General features: G+C 40.2%; 1 protein-coding gene across 1 annotated transcript in view; it reads left to right on the top strand.

Annotated features, from left to right (window-relative positions):
- Positions 1-9852, top strand: part of VWA3A (von Willebrand factor A domain containing 3A) — a 47837-nt gene extending 37985 nt beyond the window's left edge. Inside the window, exons 29-33 of the mRNA XM_087912716.1 lie at positions 229-380; positions 580-706; positions 7474-7571; positions 7801-7852; positions 8398-9852. Of these exons, the coding sequence (XP_087768842.1) occupies positions 229-380; positions 580-706; positions 7474-7571; positions 7801-7837 (414 nt within the window). The 3' untranslated portion in view covers positions 7838-7852; positions 8398-9852. The remainder of the gene's footprint in view (positions 1-228; positions 381-579; positions 707-7473; positions 7572-7800; positions 7853-8397) is intronic.
- Positions 9853-18484: the final 8632 nt, after the last annotated feature.

Here is an 18484-nt window from a genome sequence, read left to right as displayed (position 1 = left end):
TGAGTTTGGTCCTAGGTAGGTATTTCTCTCTCTGGGCGCAATGAGAATCTATCTGTTGAACAAAACTCCGCATTGACAACAGGAAGGGCATCCGGTCAGTAAACATTCTGCTAGCCACATTCAGTTGCCCAGATTCCACCCCGCAAGGGATTATGCGGTCATTAAAAGATGATGATTGTAGTGTCTAATCTCTGGTTTCATTCAAGGTATGTTTGTTGTCATTTTCAGAGAGCGCTTAGTCTAGAAAATGTACAAGCCCTGTACATTTTGACCGATGGAAAACCTGACACCAGTTGCAACTTAATTCTCAAAGAAATCGAAGCACTTACGAAGATTCACGCCGTTAGCATCCACACCATTTCTTTCAATTGCACAGACAGGTAACTCTCGCTTGGCTTCCCAAAGTGATTTTTCAAATTGAACCCTGGGCCAATATAAATTTTTTAAAAAGGGTTCTGCAGCACGGCCAATTTAGCAAGTGGCCAACTTCTCTGAGTCTTCCTGACCCTTGGAACTTAACGTTGAGGGTTGAACTCCAACGATCCCCGATTGGAACCTTCTCCTTTTTGCCTTCAATAGAGTGGCCAATGACTTTCTCAAGAAACTCGCCTTCCAGACCGGTGGACGCTACCATCGTTGCCATGGAGATGTGGATGGACAGTTGGCCGCACACCAACTGCTTTCGCAAGGCTTTAAAGATGAAGAGGTACCGCTCATTGACCCAACTCAGAATCTGTGAGCTAATCTTCTTTCCCAATAATTTTACAATGAAGTCGCTGCAATCCACTGTGCAACACTCACAAGATAGGATTATGATTAGAACTACTTACTGTCAATCAGTGTTTTTCTCAATCTTGGTGATCTGCTGGTTGGGAAATTCTGGAAGTTGAAATCCACACAACTTCAAGTTGTCAAGATTGAAAAACGTTGCATTAGAACAGGGGTCTTCAAACTTCACAGCTTTAAGACTTGTGGACTTCAACTCCCAGAATTCCTCCTCCAGTCATGTTAGCTCAGGAATTCTGGGAGTTGAAGTCCACAAGTCTTAAACTTGCCAAGTTTGAAAACCCCTGCATTAGAAGTTAGTCAAGACCTTGGACAGCACAAAGTCTTAACAGACCCTTGTTGTTTCAACCATTTTCATTCATTCATTCATTCGATTTATTTATTAAATTAATTTGCCTCCCATCTTATCCAGAGATGACTCTGGGTGGCTCACAAACATTAAAACCACTACAGATTATATTGTTTATGGAGATACTTGTTAGGTATAACATAGGTCACCTAACGTAGTTTGGGTAAAATAATATATATAAGCTATGATTGTTTAGTTTAAGTGTGTGTCACTTTAAATGGAAAGCATGTAATTTTGGGTGTGGTGTGAAACCACCATAAGAGGCAGCAAGACAACCTGGTTGATTGCTGACGAGATCCTGACGATTCCCTGACGTTTGCTGGCAATTACTGACAATTACTGGATTGGATTACGTTGATGTTTGTTAGCTGCGTGTTTTTCCCTACTGAAGAGTTGCAGAAGGAACAGAGGAGTTTTTTCTTCATATCTCTCTACTGCGAAGAGATATATCACCGGACTGATAATTTGTAAGTGTACTGACCTCTCTTTTTCGACACCGGAATTTGCAAATGAATAATCCCTGGACGGACTGAACTAAGTAAATGATATATGGACTGTTTTGACTATGCTTTAACTCTTGCTGGAATAAAACTATTTAATAGGCACTGTGTATCTGGTTTACTGAGTGTAAGCTACAAAAACACTTATCTCACATATTTTGCCTGCCTGCCTGACTGCCCTGCAGATCTTGCTAGGGTATATCCCTAACACTGGTTATGGGCCCAGCTGCACAGTCAGACTAACCAGGATATAACAGGCTTATATAAAGTGAGAGTTAGTGTAGTTACACAATACTGTAAACAGACAGCTGTGTTTTATTAATTATAGTTTAATATCCAGAGAAAGATGGCACAAGTCAATTTACCAAGTTTGTCTCTAATATCCTAACTGGATGGAACAAACTATGTTTCATGGTCTATGAAATGCAGCCTACTTCTACGCAGAGAAGGTTTGTGGAATATAATTCAAAACCCACCAGAGGTAGATGCTTGGGATCCAGAGGATGAAGATGATGCCCAGAAAATACAAGAATATAAACTGAAAAATGAGCAAGCTCTCTGTATAATAGGACTGTCACTCTGTGACCAGCAGCTTGTCCATATTCGTGGAGAAGAAACAGCTGCTAAGTGCTGGGAGAATTTAAAGAAGATTTATGTTCGAGACAGTGTAGGAGCTCATATAAATCTTACACGGAAGCTGTTCAGAACACATCTTCAAAAGAATGGAGACATGTTGACTCATATAAACACTATGAAGAGGATTTTTCAGGAGCTGCATGAAAAAGAGCTTATCTTCACTGAACTACATCAGGTTTATATAATTTTGTCTTCATTACATGAGAGCTACAACGACTATGTAACTTCATTGGAAGTGCTGCCAAAGGATAACCTCACATTAACTGACATTACTGGCAGGTTAATTGAAGAAGCCAGGAGAAGGCTTGAAAGGGATCAACTCAGAAGGGAACAACCACAAGAAGAGGAATTATCTTCGTCAGCCTACACAATTAGAAAATGTTTTAATTGTGGAAGAAAAGGACATTTGGCCAGATTCTGCAAGAAAGAAAAACTCCAAAATGCCAGCCAGAATGCAAAAAGGCATCAAAAGGATAAAAAATGCTTAGAGTTAGCCATGTATAGCAACCAAACTGTGAACAATAATAATTTTTGGGTTGTAGATAGTGGAGCATCGCACTGCATAACAAAAGATAAGAAAAGATTTATTAAGATGTCCACGAGTTCACAGCAGATATCATTAGCGAATGGTTGGAAACTGAAAGCAAAAGCTGAAGGTACAGCATATTGTTCTTGCATAAAAGAAAATGTAAAAATGTTATATGTACCACAACTTAAGTTTAATTTGCTTTCAGTTAGAGTTTTGATTAAACTAGGTTATGTAGTTACCTTTAGGGGAGAAAACTGCATAATAGAAAAGGAAGGTAAAAAAGTGACTGCAACTTTAAAAGGTGAATTGTATGTGTTAAATGATAATCAATTAGAGGTGGCTAACACAGTGTATAATAACGTTAAACCTCATGATGAATGCATACATTTGTTACACAGACGTTTAGGGCATATAAATTTTAAAATGCTCAAGCAAACGGTTGAACTGTCTAAAGGTATAAAACTGAAGCCTTGCAGTAAGTATTTGCACTGCAATGCTTGCAGTCAAGAAAAAAGCAAGGTAATACCAGCAAATAGAATTAATGGATTTAAGACTAAGGAGCCTCTAGAGGTCGTATTTGCTGATATTATAGGTCCTAAAAAACCAAGTGTGGGAGGTGCTCGTTATATATTAAGTATAATGGATCATTATTCTAGATATGGTTTCTGTTATTTAATGAAGAGTAAAACGGAAACATATCAGAATTTCTTTAATTGGTTGAAGTTTGCAGAGAGAAAAACTAAAAGGAAACTAGTAACTCTTGTAACTGATAATGGTACGGAATTTATAAATAATAAATTCCAAAATAGACTGAAGATGGCAGGTGTAGAACATAAAAGGTCTGCACCATATAGGCCACAACATAATTCCTTTGTAGAAAGGCGAGGCCAAACACTGCAGGCAATGGCTCGTACTATGTTGTCAGATTCAGGATTACCTGAGAATTTGTGGGGAGAAGCAACAATGTGTGGTAATCATATATTGAATAATGTTGTTAACTCAACAACAGGTGAATTACCATTCACACGGTGGCATGGTAGAAAACCTGACTTAAGCTATATGCACACATTTGGAGCACCAGCATGGGTGCATATTCCCACACAACTGAGACATAAGGGACAGCATAGGGCTAAAAAATTATATTTTATAGGTTACGAATCAAACCATAGATCTTACAGGTTCTGGGAAGAGGGCACAACTAGAATTTATTGTAGTGCTAGTGCTCAATTCCTGGAACATGTAGGATGGCACAAATTGGAACAAGATTCGAATAAAAGTGTAATCATAGAAACCTACAGGGGCCCGAGCCACCATACTAGTAATAAGAAAAGTCCAATTAAAGAGGAATTAAAGGAAGAGAAAATAGGACCAATTAAAGAAGAAATAAGTGAAGAAGAAATAGATAACCAGGAACAGGTGATAGATAAGAGTCCACCTGTGAGTCCTGTACTACCTAGACGGTCAACAAGAGAGAGTAGACCACCTGATAGGTATCAGGCAAGTGTGGTGTGCCAGATTAGTAAAATTCCAACCACTGTGGAAGAACTAAAATTGTATCCTGCGAAGGATCAGGAGAACTGGCATACAGCAATGCAAAAGGAACTGAATTCATTAGAACAGATGGGAGTCTATGAGAATGCTAGATTACCTCCAGGTGAAAAGTCCATTGGATGCAAATGGATATTTAAATTAAAAACAGGTACAAATGGGACTGTTACCCATAAGGCTAGGTTGGTAGCTCAAGGATTTAATCAAACTGCATGTGATTATGATGAAGTGTTTGCACCGAGTCTAAAAACAACAACCTTGAGAGCAGCTTTAGTGTGGGCAGCTAAGAAAAACTATATCATAAACCATTTAGATGTAGAAACTGCCTATCTGCATGCACCATTGCAGCACACTACATACCTAAAGAAACCTGTAGGGATTAAGGATGATAAAACTAATAATGACTGCTGGAAGCTTAAAAAGAGTCTCTATGGATTAAAACAATCTGGTTACGAATGGAACCAATATATTGTTAAGGAGTTAAACAATATAGGGTTTAAAGCAGGTTTAGCTGATCCATGTTTATTTAAAAGAGAGAAAAATGGAATAGTGTCATTATTATTGTTGTTTACAGATGATATTGCTTTAATTACAAAAACTAATAATGAAGCTACTGAAATAATATCATTATTAGGTAAGAGGATAAAATTAAAGCAATTAGGAGAGATAAAACAGTATCTAGGATTGACAATAAATAAAACCAACGGTGGCTATAAAATATCTCAAGAGGATAAGATTTATCAATTACTAAAAACACATAAGATGGAACTTTGTAAACCAGCAAAAACTCCAATGAGTCAGGAATTTTGCCGGACTGATGCTCAGAGTTCAAAATTTGATAAAACTATCTATCAGTCGCTAATTGGCAGTCTATTGTACATTAGTAATTGGTCAAGGCCAGATATTGCCTATGGCGTTAATCAATTGGCTCGTTTCAACGCTGAACCCGCTGAACGACACTGGCAAGCGGCAAAACGTATCTTAAGATATCTTAAAAGGACAATGCACTATGCATTGTATTTGGAGCCAAAAGATGATTTGATTTTAAGTGCATATGCTGATGCAAGTTTTGCAACAGATATAAACACTAAGAAATCAACTTCAGGAATGGCTATACTGCTAGGAAAAGCATTAATTGGTTGGAGGTCAATTAGACAGCAACACATAAGTATGTCCACAATGGAAGCAGAATTTTCATGTCTATCTTTATTATGTACTGATTTAATTCTGTATAAACAGTTGTTGTTGGATATGGGATTAACTGTTAATGATTCCATTGTAGTGTATGAGGACAATCAAGCAGCCATACAGATGGCTACAAATATTGCTGTAAAAACGAGATTTAAGCATACAGATCTTAGATATCTGAATGTAAGACAATCTATAAAAGATGGTTTAATAAGATTGGAATATTGTATGACTGAACAAAATATTGCTGATCAGTTCACGAAAGCCCAAGGTGCAGTGAAACACAAAGAGAGTTGTGATGACTATGGGTTAAAGTTGTAAATAGATATATATATTATTATATTACCCAAAAGGGGAGAATGTTAGGTATAACATAGGTCACCTAACGTAGTTTGGGTAAAATAATATATATAAGCTATGATTGTTTAGTTTAAGTGTGTGTCACTTTAAATGGAAAGCATGTAATTTTGGGTGTGGTGTGAAACCACCATAAGAGGCAGCAAGACAACCTGGTTGATTGCTGACGAGACCCTGACGATTCCCTGACGTTTGCTGGCAATTACTGACAATTACTGGATTGGATTACGTTGATGTTTGTTAGCTGCGTGTTTTTCCCTACTGAAGAGTTGCAGAAGGAAGAGAGGAGCTTTTTCTTCATATCTCTCTACTGCGAAGAGATATATCACCGGACTGATAATTTGTAAGTGTACTGACCTCTCTTTTTCGACACCGGAATTTGCAAATGAATAATCCCTGGACGGACTGAACTAAGTAAATGATATATGGACTGTTTTGACTATGCTTTAACTCTTGCTGGAATAAAACTATTTAATAGGCACTGTGTATCTGGTTTACTGAGTGTAAGCTACAAAAACACTTATCTCACATATTTTGCCTGCCTGCCTGACTGCCCTGCAGATCTTGCTAGGGTATATCCCTAACAATACTCAATGATCTAGCTCATGGGTGTCCCAAAAGTGCTTTTTCAAAAGGCAACTGGACTTTTTTTTCCTTGATTTTTTTTCCTTGAAGACATTTTGCTTCTCATGTGAGAAGCTTCTTCAGTTCTGAAGAACTGAAGAAGCTTCTTGGATGAGAAGTGAAATGTCTTCAAGGAAAAACGAAGAAAGTCCATTTGTCTTTTGGAAAAGTACTTTTGGAGTACAAATTATATTATTATTTGTCTAGCAGTTTCATTTCTGGCAGTGATGGCCTCTCTACGATTCTTATTCTCCCATCTCATTCATCCTTCATACCATCTTCATTAGACTTACCTTTTCCTCTTTGAATTATTATCAGTCTGTACAGGCCTCGAGTTATGACTGCATTCGGGGCCAGCATTTCCCAATTGTAAGTCATGACAGTCGTAAGTTGATGCACCCCCATTAACTGGACCTGGTCTTACAACCGTCTTTATGGCAGTCATTGAGCGAATCACACATCGTAAGTCTGAATCACATGGCTGCAATAGCGAATTTCATTCTCCCAAATCGAAGGGAGGGTTTTTTTTTTTAATCAAAAACTGGCCAAAAAAAGAGAGAAGAATTTCAAACCACGGCTAGATGACTGTATATGATACTGCAACCAGTAGCAGGCATTGCTAGGGCCTGAAATGTAATCATGTGACCAACAGGGAACAACATGATATTTTATAATGACTGGAAGTGCTTTATGTTGCTATCAAAGGGTATTAAGTAAGGTCATTATTATTAAGTAAGGTGTTAAATCAAAGATTGTTTATATGCGGCCAGAAAGATATTATCAGGACAGATTTCTTGCTTCCTACATTTCTAGCAGAAGTTCCCAAGGAAGAGGGATATTTTTTGACCTTTGTTTTCTTTAATGATTTTAATTTTTATTGTCATTTTATTGATCTTCACTTAAACAAAACGAAACAAAACCTGCATTCTTGGTTGGTTGGTTTTTTTTCTACCCAGGATCCTGTTTTCCCCTTGTTTGAAGGAGACGATTTGAAGAAGCTTGTCGAAGAAATAGACAAAGCCAGGAAATATTTAACACAGGCAAAGATATTTAGGTGACGGTCTAATATTTGGATTTGTCCATTTCCCTTCTCCTTGTTTCTTTGTTTGAAGGGTTGGTGGTTTCTTGCTTGCTCTTTTGGGACAGTTTCCATTTTCCTTTAATTATATTTTGGAGAGGGGGGGGGAAACCTCTCAGGGTGTTTGCTATTGCATAAAATGAGCAGGAGATGAAAGCAAATCATAGATAATAATGCAATGTTTTTGTATCTTTCTTTTTACTAGATCGCTTTTAGAAAAGAAGAAGAGCCATCCCCCTTAATACAATTGCTTCCAGGTAGAATGTACATATGTTTCCTTGCTGATCTTTTGTGCTGTTTTTTTCAGAAAGATATCTACTCCAAATATGTGAAAACTGTCAAAAACACTAACCGTGGCCATGTACACAAGTAATCCTTGACTTATGATCACAGCTGAGCCCCAAATTTTCTGTTGCTAAGAGGCATTTGTTAAGTGGACGTTGCCCTGTTTTATGACCTTCCTTATCACGATTGTTAAGTGAATCACCGGAGGTGTTAAGTTAGTCACCTAGCTGTGAAGTGAATCTGGCTTCCCCATTGACTTTGCTTGTCAGGAGGTCACGAAAACGGAAGCATCTGAATTTTGATCATGTGACTGTGGGAATGTTTCAGTGGTCATAAGTGTGAAAAGCAAGTCCCTTTTTTTTCAGTGCTGTTGTAACTTTGCATGGCTGTAAGTTGAGGACTACCTATACTTTATTCTCGCCCAGACAGAATCAAGATGAATGATCTTACGGGTGATTTACACCAGAGGTTGTCTTTTTAAAATTAAAATCTTACTCTCTTGTCATTCTTTCCACAGATCCAGCAAAGGAGTTTAATTTTAATTTTTATTGTCATAAACTGCTGCTATAATATCCCAGTTGGCAAATCTTCCTCCATTCACGCGAGAATTCTAGATCGAAAACAAAGAAACTTGAAAAAAATCTTTCTACTTTTCTCGTTCTTTATATGATCTGGAAAATAATCGCATCTCACACCACCCCAATCTCGGTACAGCCTCTCTTCCCTTCTTCACCGCCCCCTGAATGATGGATCCTGGGTGTTCTTATTAATCTGGGGATCCATTTACAATCTTTTAAGCTTTGCCAAATGCAATTAGAACAGGCTGCTCACACTTCACTGTCGTTTTATAACTTTGCTTATGGGGTGAACACTTTTTGAAGGTGAAAAAGGTTGTCCCCCCCCCCAAGCTGTTTTTGGGGGGAGGGAGGCGAAAAAACTTCATTTCCCACAGTTCCCATTGTCTTCTGGATTTGGGGCTGGCTCACTTCTGTGAAACTCAAAAAGGAGACCAAAATATAAGATGAGATCTCTTCAAATGGAAACTCTAAATTGCTGATCAAGATCAACATTCCTGGAAATATTGGATGATGCTGATTCCATCATCCCGCGTCAGATGTCCAGTGAAAAAGATTAATGAAAACAACTATGGAGATTCTCCATTATCCAGGTCATGGTTGTCCCAAAGGCAGCTGGACTGTCTTTGTTTTTCCTTGAAGTTGTTTCACTTTTTGTTCAAGAAGCTTCTTAGTTCTTCTTCATCCACTTCAGTTTGGTCCAGTTCTTCTCATCCAAAAAGATTCTTTCTTCAGCTTCTTGGATGAGAAGAACTAAACTAAACTGAAGTTTTGGGATGAAGAATTGAAGAAGCTTCTTGGATGAGAAGCAAAACGTCTTCAAGGAAAAAACAAAGTCCAGTTGGCTTTTGAAAAAGCACTTTTGGGATTGGTGTGAACGTGTGTTGCAAAGTACCATCTAAGGCTAAGCTGTTACACTGTGTGGTGCAGTGAATAAACAGAACTCAAAAAACGAGGTATATGTTACTGTCTAAGGAACAAAAAACCTGATTTTTTTTGAAATTCTGCCAGTGTGCCAGCCTAGAACTATACTTCTCCTTGATTAAAAAGGAAGAATAAATCAACTGCTCCAACACCACATTTCTTTTGGAAAGATGGAAAGAACATTTCAAATGTCATGATCCTTTCAGTGTCAATAAACTTGACAGAAGAGTTCTCCTGGAAAATAAGTTTGATTTAATCCTTTTTTTCCCCTTTATGTTTGCTTCTTCACTTCGTTCCCCTCCGAGCTCCCCATCACCACCAATTGACCGAGGGTTAGATTAACCTAACTTTAAAAATTGGTCCCCCAATGTCAACCCTTCGATGTAGCTGTGCCCAAGAAACCAAAATCATAAATATTTAAACCATGAACCTTGTCATCTTCTTCTTTTGAAAAGCAACCCGCACTGAATTCTAACCCCTCGTTTGACTTCTTCACCATTTTGACTTCTTCACCATTTTGCACTGTTGTATAGGAAAGTTACTCATTTAACAATCATGATAAAGAAAAGCTCATCATGCTAAAATGGTCGCCTGTGTTAATAGTTGCATCCAGGGAAGAGGGATGATGTCCAAATGTAGGAATGACTAAGATAGCAACTGTGGCCACATCCATTTTCTACATCCATTGCACCATCCATATATGAAAGGAAAAGGAATTCTATCCACACAATCACAGCTGCCATCTTGATTGTTTTTCACCCACAGCGCCTATATGTGCTACATTTCTGTATATCAGATAATAGTTGGTTGCTGCTCTTTCGAGAAACAGAGTTTGCTCGTTTTCATCCGGTCACCTCAGTCTTGTAGGTCATATTATTGGCCATGAAGATTGGCCTGCAATCTTCAAATTAATTGCTACTTATGCTACCCTGGCATTTCCTAAACATCTTCAAAATAAATTGCTATTTATGCTCCCTTGATTGTATGCAGGTGTTATGTGGCCCCATCAGATTTCAACATGTCTGCTTTAATTGCATTGTTGGCAACCCAACACATCATGCATCAGCAGTGCAATTCACATCATACGGTCCTGTACAGATTGTTTGATGATGGTTCATAATCATCCAATCAATGGGCTGAAAGACAATGGATGGGTAAATGTCATTTTCAAAATACAACTCAAAGTCAAGTTGAAGGTTACAAACCATTGCCTTGAATGGGTATTTAGTACTGCTACTACCGATACTTCCATGGTAGAAGGATTGGTCAGTGACATCACCATTGCCCATAGGACAACCAGTCAGGGGCTCTTTTTGTGTCCCCCGTGAAACCAATCAAAGTGGTACCCATTTTTCCTACCTAGGAGACAAATAAAGGACAATATGAGAATAATTTTAAACATTTTGGAATACTATGAAGCACATCCTGAAAAACAAATGGCATTGATATTTTTATACGCACAGAAGGCCTTCGACAATGTGAACTGGCAATTTATGTTGACACAAATAGAAGAAAGGGAGTTTGGAGAAAGGTTTATTAATATGATTAGGACAATATATTGCAAACAATATGCAAAGGTAATGGTTAATGGAGAATTGATGGAAAAAAAACATATCGAGAAAGGACACTGCTGTGTCACCATTGTGGTTTGTATTAACATTAGAAGTATTAAATAGAAATATTAGGAAAGACAAGGAGATAAAAGGGATGGAAATAAGAAAAAAGGAGTATAAATTACAGGCATTTGCAGATGATTTAGTTTTTATATTAGAAGAGCCTCTAGGAACAGGACCAAGCTAATAAACAAAATAGAGGAATATGGGAAAATGGCTGGATTAAAAATAAAGGGAAAACTAAGATATTGGTAAAAAAAATATGACAGAGAAACAGAAAAAAAGAATTGATAAAGAATATAGAAAAGAGTGAGTTCAAAACAAAACAAGAATTGAATGAACAAGGTTGGGAATTCATTGGTATTCATATATGCAAATACAGTCAAGATATGAAAAAGATATTAAAGCTGAAGATATTTATAAGGAGTTGACAGAGTTAGATAAAATATTAACAGGAATGGGAGATAAGCTGATTAAAAGATTATATTGTTATTTTTTAGGTATTAGAAGAAGAACAAGTTAAAGAAACAATGATAGCATGGACAAAAAATTTGGATATACTATATAACTAGATAAATGGCAGAAGCTAGGGGATAGAAACTATAAACTAACAATATCGACAGCATATAAAGAAAACTTGTATAACATGTTTTATAGTTGGCACTTTGCAACAGCAAAATTAGCTAAGATGTTTAAAGATAAATCAGTCAAATACTGGAAGTGTCACCAAACACCGGGAACATACTACCATATGTGGGGGTCTTGTATAAATCCTAAAAGATATTGGACAAAAATACACACAAGGTTGGAAAAAATGATTAAACAACATATAGACTTGAAACCTGAAATATTTTTATTAGGAATGGTACCTGAAGGTAACAGCAAAAAACATCCATATTTAATTATATATGTGTTAACAACAGCTAGAATTGTATTTGCTCAGAATTTGAAAAGCGAAAAGATACCGACAGAAAATAAAATAATTGAGGAAAATATTTGAATGTGCAGAAATGAATAGACTAACATTGGTAATGAAAGAAAAAGAAGAAACAGAATATTATATGGTATGGGATTTATTTTATCAGTGGTTAGAAAATAAAACTAATATGAATTAGATGAATATATATAGTAATAAGGTTGTCAAAAATGTATACTAGATAATACTTATAAGAAAATGTGATTATTGTGATATTGGTAAGAAAAGTATTAATTATAATTGTAAGCACAAGAAATATGTACCTAGTCGACACACGGTTGAAATGGAATAGAATTATTGTATATAAAATAAAACTTTTTGGGAAACTTTGCCCAAAATACAAGGGCCAATAGTACAGAGCACAAGTAGGAGAATAAGAGGACCAGCAATGGCAGATACTAAGGTGGTTAACCATGGGGAGAAGTTGAACAGACCCTGATACCATGTGTGTTGAGCCTCTCGTTCTTTTTGCCTTTCTTTTAATCTCTTATCTAACTCTTTCATAGAATCTAAAACCACTCCTGAACTATCTGCATAAAAACAACATTCTTCTTTCAGTGCTGCACATAACCCACCCTGCTTGAGGAACAACAAATCTAAACCTCTTCTATTCTGTAAAACAACTTCAGATAGGGAAGTGAGGGAGTTCTGCAAAGCAACTATAGATTGTTCAATGCGGCGTAAGTCTGCATCTATGGTGGCGCTTAAATGGCGAAAATGCTGATCAGAAGTAACAAGGCCAGCTATACCTGTGGCCGCTCCAGAAGCCCCCAACCCCAGCAGTACAGCTAGCGTTAAGGTAGTTACTACTTCTCTTTTTGCCCTAAGGTTATATGGTCTAGGTTCTAGTAAAGATACAAAATCTTCTGAGTTATATACATCAATTTTGGGAAGCAATTGTACCTGAATACAAAATGATTTTTGCTTGATCAAAGTATCCCCACTGACACAGGCTGTCAGTCCCGTAGAGCATGCCCACATTGAGGCATCTCCAGGAATGAAGTATTGACCCTGGAGGCATTTGCTGATATTGCCTCCGGAGGTGGTAAATACCTGGGCCCATCCTCCTTTTTTAAGGTTGAGTCGGTGAGCCGGTATGTACATGTCACATAGGTGCTTTCCCGTGGTGGCATTTAAACAGAATTGTGAGTAATTCTCAGGTATGTGGCCCAAACAGCAGCCTTGTCCTATTATGGAAGTGATAGTGATGGTGGTACTATCATGCCATCTACATTGAGAGTCCGAGGTGTCATTTCTTATGGCCTGCGCGGATCCAACTGCTTCATAAAATGGCGGGGTGGGAGACAAGCATAACCAACAATGTTTAGATATGAAAGTGTTGGAGGCATTCAGGACATTATAGGAAGATCGGAGAAGTGGCAGCAGGGGATTTGTTGTTGTTGGTAAAGGTTGTAGAAAGGAAGATTTAATGTCCTTGGCATTCGGTCCCACGGGATCAGAGGTGGGTATGTGTACGTGTCGTTGTATGTAAAAAATGTTGCCAGAGTCATACCCTGCGGTGTCATACACTCTTCCCCCCCACTTTGCTCCAGTGTCCCACAATGTAGATGCTTTCCCCCTTGCAGTGAATTCCACAGTGACCATGTTACAGCGGACTTTTTTTGGCCCTGCACAAGATCTATCCCCCTTTGAACGGGAAAGGGTGATTAAGTCATTTTTGTAGGGAGGGCTCCACCAGATGTGACCGGTGGATACACAGCTCCAGGATTTGCAAAAGTAGTCCGATAGGCCACCGCAAGTATATTGATGGTCTGGAGAGGTGTCATGACCTGGGCAGACATAAAGGTGGAGTTTTTTCACTGCGGTTGGGCTTGGTTGTGGAGTCTCAAATCCTGTCTTTTTATATGCTGTTTTGCCCACGATCATTTCAGCGAAATCAAATTGTAAGTGTGGGAAATAAGTGTCAATTTTGGCATAGTTGCGTGTTGAACTCAATACCTGCCCATATACGTCCTTGATGACCCATGTGATGTTGTATGGTTTGTGGGCGTTAAGGCTGGTGGATGCCCCATCAGTCCAGCAAAGCGAACAGCCAAGCAGGAAGAAGAAGAGTGCTGTCATCTTTTTCGGATGATGGCTCCACTGGTTGTGGGCGGTGATATGGGCGGACACACCTTGCAGGAACCCAGAGAGTTCTGTCAGGAAGCTGGACTGCTGCGTAGCCTCGACCCCAGGTGATCAATTCGACAGGTCCTTTCCACGCAGGATCAGGTAACTGTCTATAATAGACAAGTGGTCTCGAAGTGGGAACAGGTGGTTTAGTAAAGTGTCGAGACGCAGCAGACAGGGGAGGGGTGCCAGTGAGATTGAGGAAGTTAAGCGTATACAGACAAACATTTAACACATTTTGTAATACTGGGAGGCTAGGGGGGCCCTTAAGGCCATTTGACCCCATGTATCGTTGTAATGCCAATTTTAAGGTTTGGTGAGCCCTTTCAACAATAGCTTGCCCCTGGCTATTGTAGGCAATCCCAAACTTGTGGATAATGGACCAGTGATAGCAGAACTCAGAGAATTGAGAGCTGATATAGGCTGGTGCATTATCTGTTTTTAGATTTTTTTGGTCCCAGTACTAAGGTCCGAATACAATGATTGATAACGTGCTTTGACGTTTCTCCCCTTTGAGGGGTGGCCATGATGAACCCTGAATAGGTGTCAATAGACATGTGAAGGTATTTCCAAGGGGCAAAAGGTGAGAATTGAGTGACATCCATTTGCCATGTCTCACAAGCCTCTATGCCCCTGGGATTAATCCCTTGAGGAAAAGTTTTTGCTTGCAAACTGCAAGTGGGGCATTGTTGTATGATTGCCGTTGCTTCTTCCAGAGAAATGCCAAATTGTTTAACCAAAGCCTTTTTGTTTTGATGAAAATAACTATGACTTTCCCCTGCTGATAGAGGGGAAGGTTGAGGCATCTTAATACTGATGGGAAGTACTTTACAGGCAGTATCAGCTACCTGGTTCCCTTCAGAAAGGAAACCTGGAAGATGTTGATGACTTCGTATGTGGGCTACAAATAGAGAATGGGTCCTAGATTGAATGAGCATTTGCAGCTGAAGCAACAGTGTCATTAATGATGGTTGTATAGAAGGAGATAGATATGCCTCAAAAATATGTAAGACCAATTGGGAGACATATAGACTATCCGTTATGATGTTGATTGGTTGTCCAGGAAATGTCTTCAAAGCTAAGTTAAAAGCAGCTAATTCAGCTTGCTGTGCTGATGATTGGGGCTTTGTCAGTTGCTTGTGCCAGTTACCTTGATCATACCAGACACAAGCACCATGAGTTTTAGAGCCATCAGTGAAAACTGTGATGGCTTGAGTTAATGGAAAAGCAACTACTGGAGAGGAAGAGGTAATAGGTATCATTTTAATTAGCTGCAAGCGGGGGTCAGAAGGGAGATGGCAGGAGATGGGACCAATCCAATTTTCCAGAGCGTCCTGTAATACATCTGACGTCTGAAAAAGGGGTTCCCATTGAGAGAGTTTGAAAGGAATGTGTATAGCTTGAAGATCGTGAGCGAGCAAAGCCTTTGCTCGGTGACGTCCCTTGATACAAAGCAGAGCGAGCTGAAGGGCTCTAGAGGTGACAGTTGCTCTAGGAGTGTGAGGGAGGTGAAGCCATTCGATGATGTATAGCTTTTTTGTCTTGGGATCAATTTGGAAAAGAATGGCTGTGAAAAGGGCTGGTGTGGGCAAGACAGCCAAGGAGAGCAGACAGTTAGGGATGATGCGATCCACCCAGACGCGCTTTAAAGCGTTATTGACTTGGGCTAGTGCCTCCAAGTGCCGGCTTGTAAGATGAACCACATCTGAAGGATGTTTCAAGCCCGTGAGGGCATGGAATAGAGGGGAAAGGGTTGCAGTAGTGATAGAAAGATAAGGCCGTGCCCAATTGAGCGTGCCCAGATATTGTTGAAGTTGTACAAGGGTCGGAGAGGAAGGGAGAGTCAGAGAAGGCAAGGCAGGAGTGGCAGCAGAAGACAGGAGTTTGTGACCAAGATATTGAAAAGGATAGTGAGATTGTATTTTTTCAGGAGCTATGTGTAGACCAGCAGTAGTTAAAAGTCTAGTGAGAATGGGAAGGGTTGTCGCTACTGTACCTTTGGGGCCATCAGCTGCGACTAAGATATCATCCATGTAATGATACACAAGAAAGGAGGGATATAGATTGCGATATGGCTGAAGAGCCGTGTCAACATAATGTTGACACATAGTGGGAGAATTTAACATTCCTTGAGGAAGGACTTTCCACTGATACCTTTTGGTGGGTCTGGAATTATTCAGTTCCGGGACAATGAAAGCAAATAGAAGCCTATCTTGGGGTTGAAGAGGGATGGAAAAGAAGCAATCCTTAAGGTCAATAACTAGAAGGTCAAAGTGCTGTGGGATAAGGTTTGGGTTGGGAAGTCCACATTGCAAAGCACCCATTGGCTGAATGATCGTGTTCAAAATCCTGAGATCCTGCAGGAGGCGCCATTTCCCAGATTTCTTTTTTATAACAAAAACAGGGGTATTGTATGGGCTAGTAGATGGTTCAATGTGGCCAGCGCTCAATTGTTCAGAGACCAGAGTGTTTAGAGCGCGCAGTTTTTCTTGAGTGAGTGGCCATTGATCTACCCATACAGGAATAGAGGACTTAAGAGTTAGAGGAAGAGAGGCAGGCATAGTGATATTCACGGAATATGAAAGGTAGCTCCAAGCTGTCCTAAAAGATCCCGACCCCACAGATTGAAAGCAAGGGGAAGGATATAAGGTTTGATGAAAGCAGAAGCAGAAGCATCAGGGGTAGTGGCCGTGAGCCAATTAGAACTGACCTGAGCACTTTGAGCTCCACCAACGCCGTGGACAGAAGGTGATTGTTCAAGGGGCCATTGTGGGGGCCATTCAGTCCTTGAAATAACCGAGGCATCTGCTCCAGTGTCCACCAGTCCTGTAAAAGGACGACCATTAAGAGACACTGTTAGCAGAGGTTTAGAAGCTTCTATAGGGCAGTCAATAGCCATCAGGGAGGGAGGAGAGGATGGGGGGGTGGAGGAGGGAAGAATAATAAGAGTGGCTACTATAGTGTTAGCAGGCATTGCAAAAGGTCTATCACCTACGCCTGCCAGAGAGAGGCAATTAAGAGCAGATGAGTCATAAAGAAAGGGGGCAGCGACCACCCCTTCCATGATCAAAGAGGAGTTTGGGATGAGTAAAATAGGCGTGTGAGGTGAAAGCGGGCAGGGGAGCGTAACGGTCAAAGGGAGAGAGAAAACAGATCCTGGATCCTCATAGATGAAAGCAGTGGAAAGCAGAACAGGGAAAGCTGTTTGTGTAGAGGGGGGAGCAGCCTTGGGGGTGGGGCTAGCTGCAGGCCCCGAGATCAGTTTTCCGAAGGTTCGGGTTGAGACAAAGGGGAAGGATTGGAACGACATTGACTGGCCCAATGATAGCCGTTGCGGCACCTAGGGCAGATTGTTTTTGGTCTTGCAGTGGGAGCGGGGGGGGCTTCGTCCCTTTGGTGCCCCACCGCCCCCTCGTGAGCGGCACTGGGAGCGAAAATGACCAGGTTTTCCACAGTTGTAGCAATTACCAGAGCGAGGGGCAGTCATAGCAAAAGAAGAGGTTAAAGCTGAAGCAAGAGCAGATGCACGATGAGCTTCAGTCCCTACATTTTGACAGGCTGTGATATAGTCAGCGATAGTCTGATGGGGAAGGGATTGAAGAGGTTTCAGAACTTGCTGACAGTCTGCGTTAGCATTAGAAACAGCCAGTTTGGCAAGAAGTTCAGCTTGAGCTTGGGGGTTGTCTATTTGGCGGTTGAGCGCTTCTGATAATCGATCAATGAAAGTAGTGTATGGCTCAGAAGGGCCTTGAAGAATTTTGTTGAAAGACAAAGAAGGTTGAGAAGGATCAGGGACCCTGCGAAAGGCATTTAAAGCAGCATTTCTCATGATGGGGTAACCCTCTGCTCCTATCTGTATCTCATCCTGTGGGGTACGGACGGCTCCCTGACAAAGAAGGTGTTCTAGGGTAACGGCCTGAGGGAGACCAGCTGCTGCTGCACATTGAACAGCTATGCGATAGTCATTATGCCAAGCGGCAAGTTGAGAAGACGTTAGAAGCAGAGAAGCCATCATTTGTCATTCAGAGAAAAGAATATTATGATTGTTAGAAATGTTTTCTAACAAGGCTCTAACATAGGGTGACTTAAGGCCATATTTGGCAGAGGCGGATTTGAGTTCTTTCATGAGATCCCACTCCATAGGGACATATTGAGGTGCAGGATTTGCATTTCCACCACCTGCCGGGGCTTGGAGGACCATGGGAAAACAAGAGAGATCCTCCGGATCTATTTTCCCTTGAATCAAGGCTTCCTGGAAGGTATTACGAACAGGCAAGGAAGCAGGAAGATCACTGGAGTGGGTAGGGTTAACATCAGAAACAAGAGAAGGGTTGTAGGGAGGAGGGCGAGGAGGAGGGGGGGAAAGTGGGGGGTCAGGAAGTGGAG

The sequence above is a fragment of the Pseudonaja textilis genome, chromosome 14 (assembly GCF_049901715.1).
Source record: "Pseudonaja textilis isolate UNSWEBS1 chromosome 14, rPseTex1.2, whole genome shotgun sequence".
Classification (NCBI taxonomy): Eukaryota; Metazoa; Chordata; class Lepidosauria; order Squamata; family Elapidae; genus Pseudonaja; species Pseudonaja textilis.
This window is presented reverse-complemented; position numbering and strand designations above follow the sequence as displayed.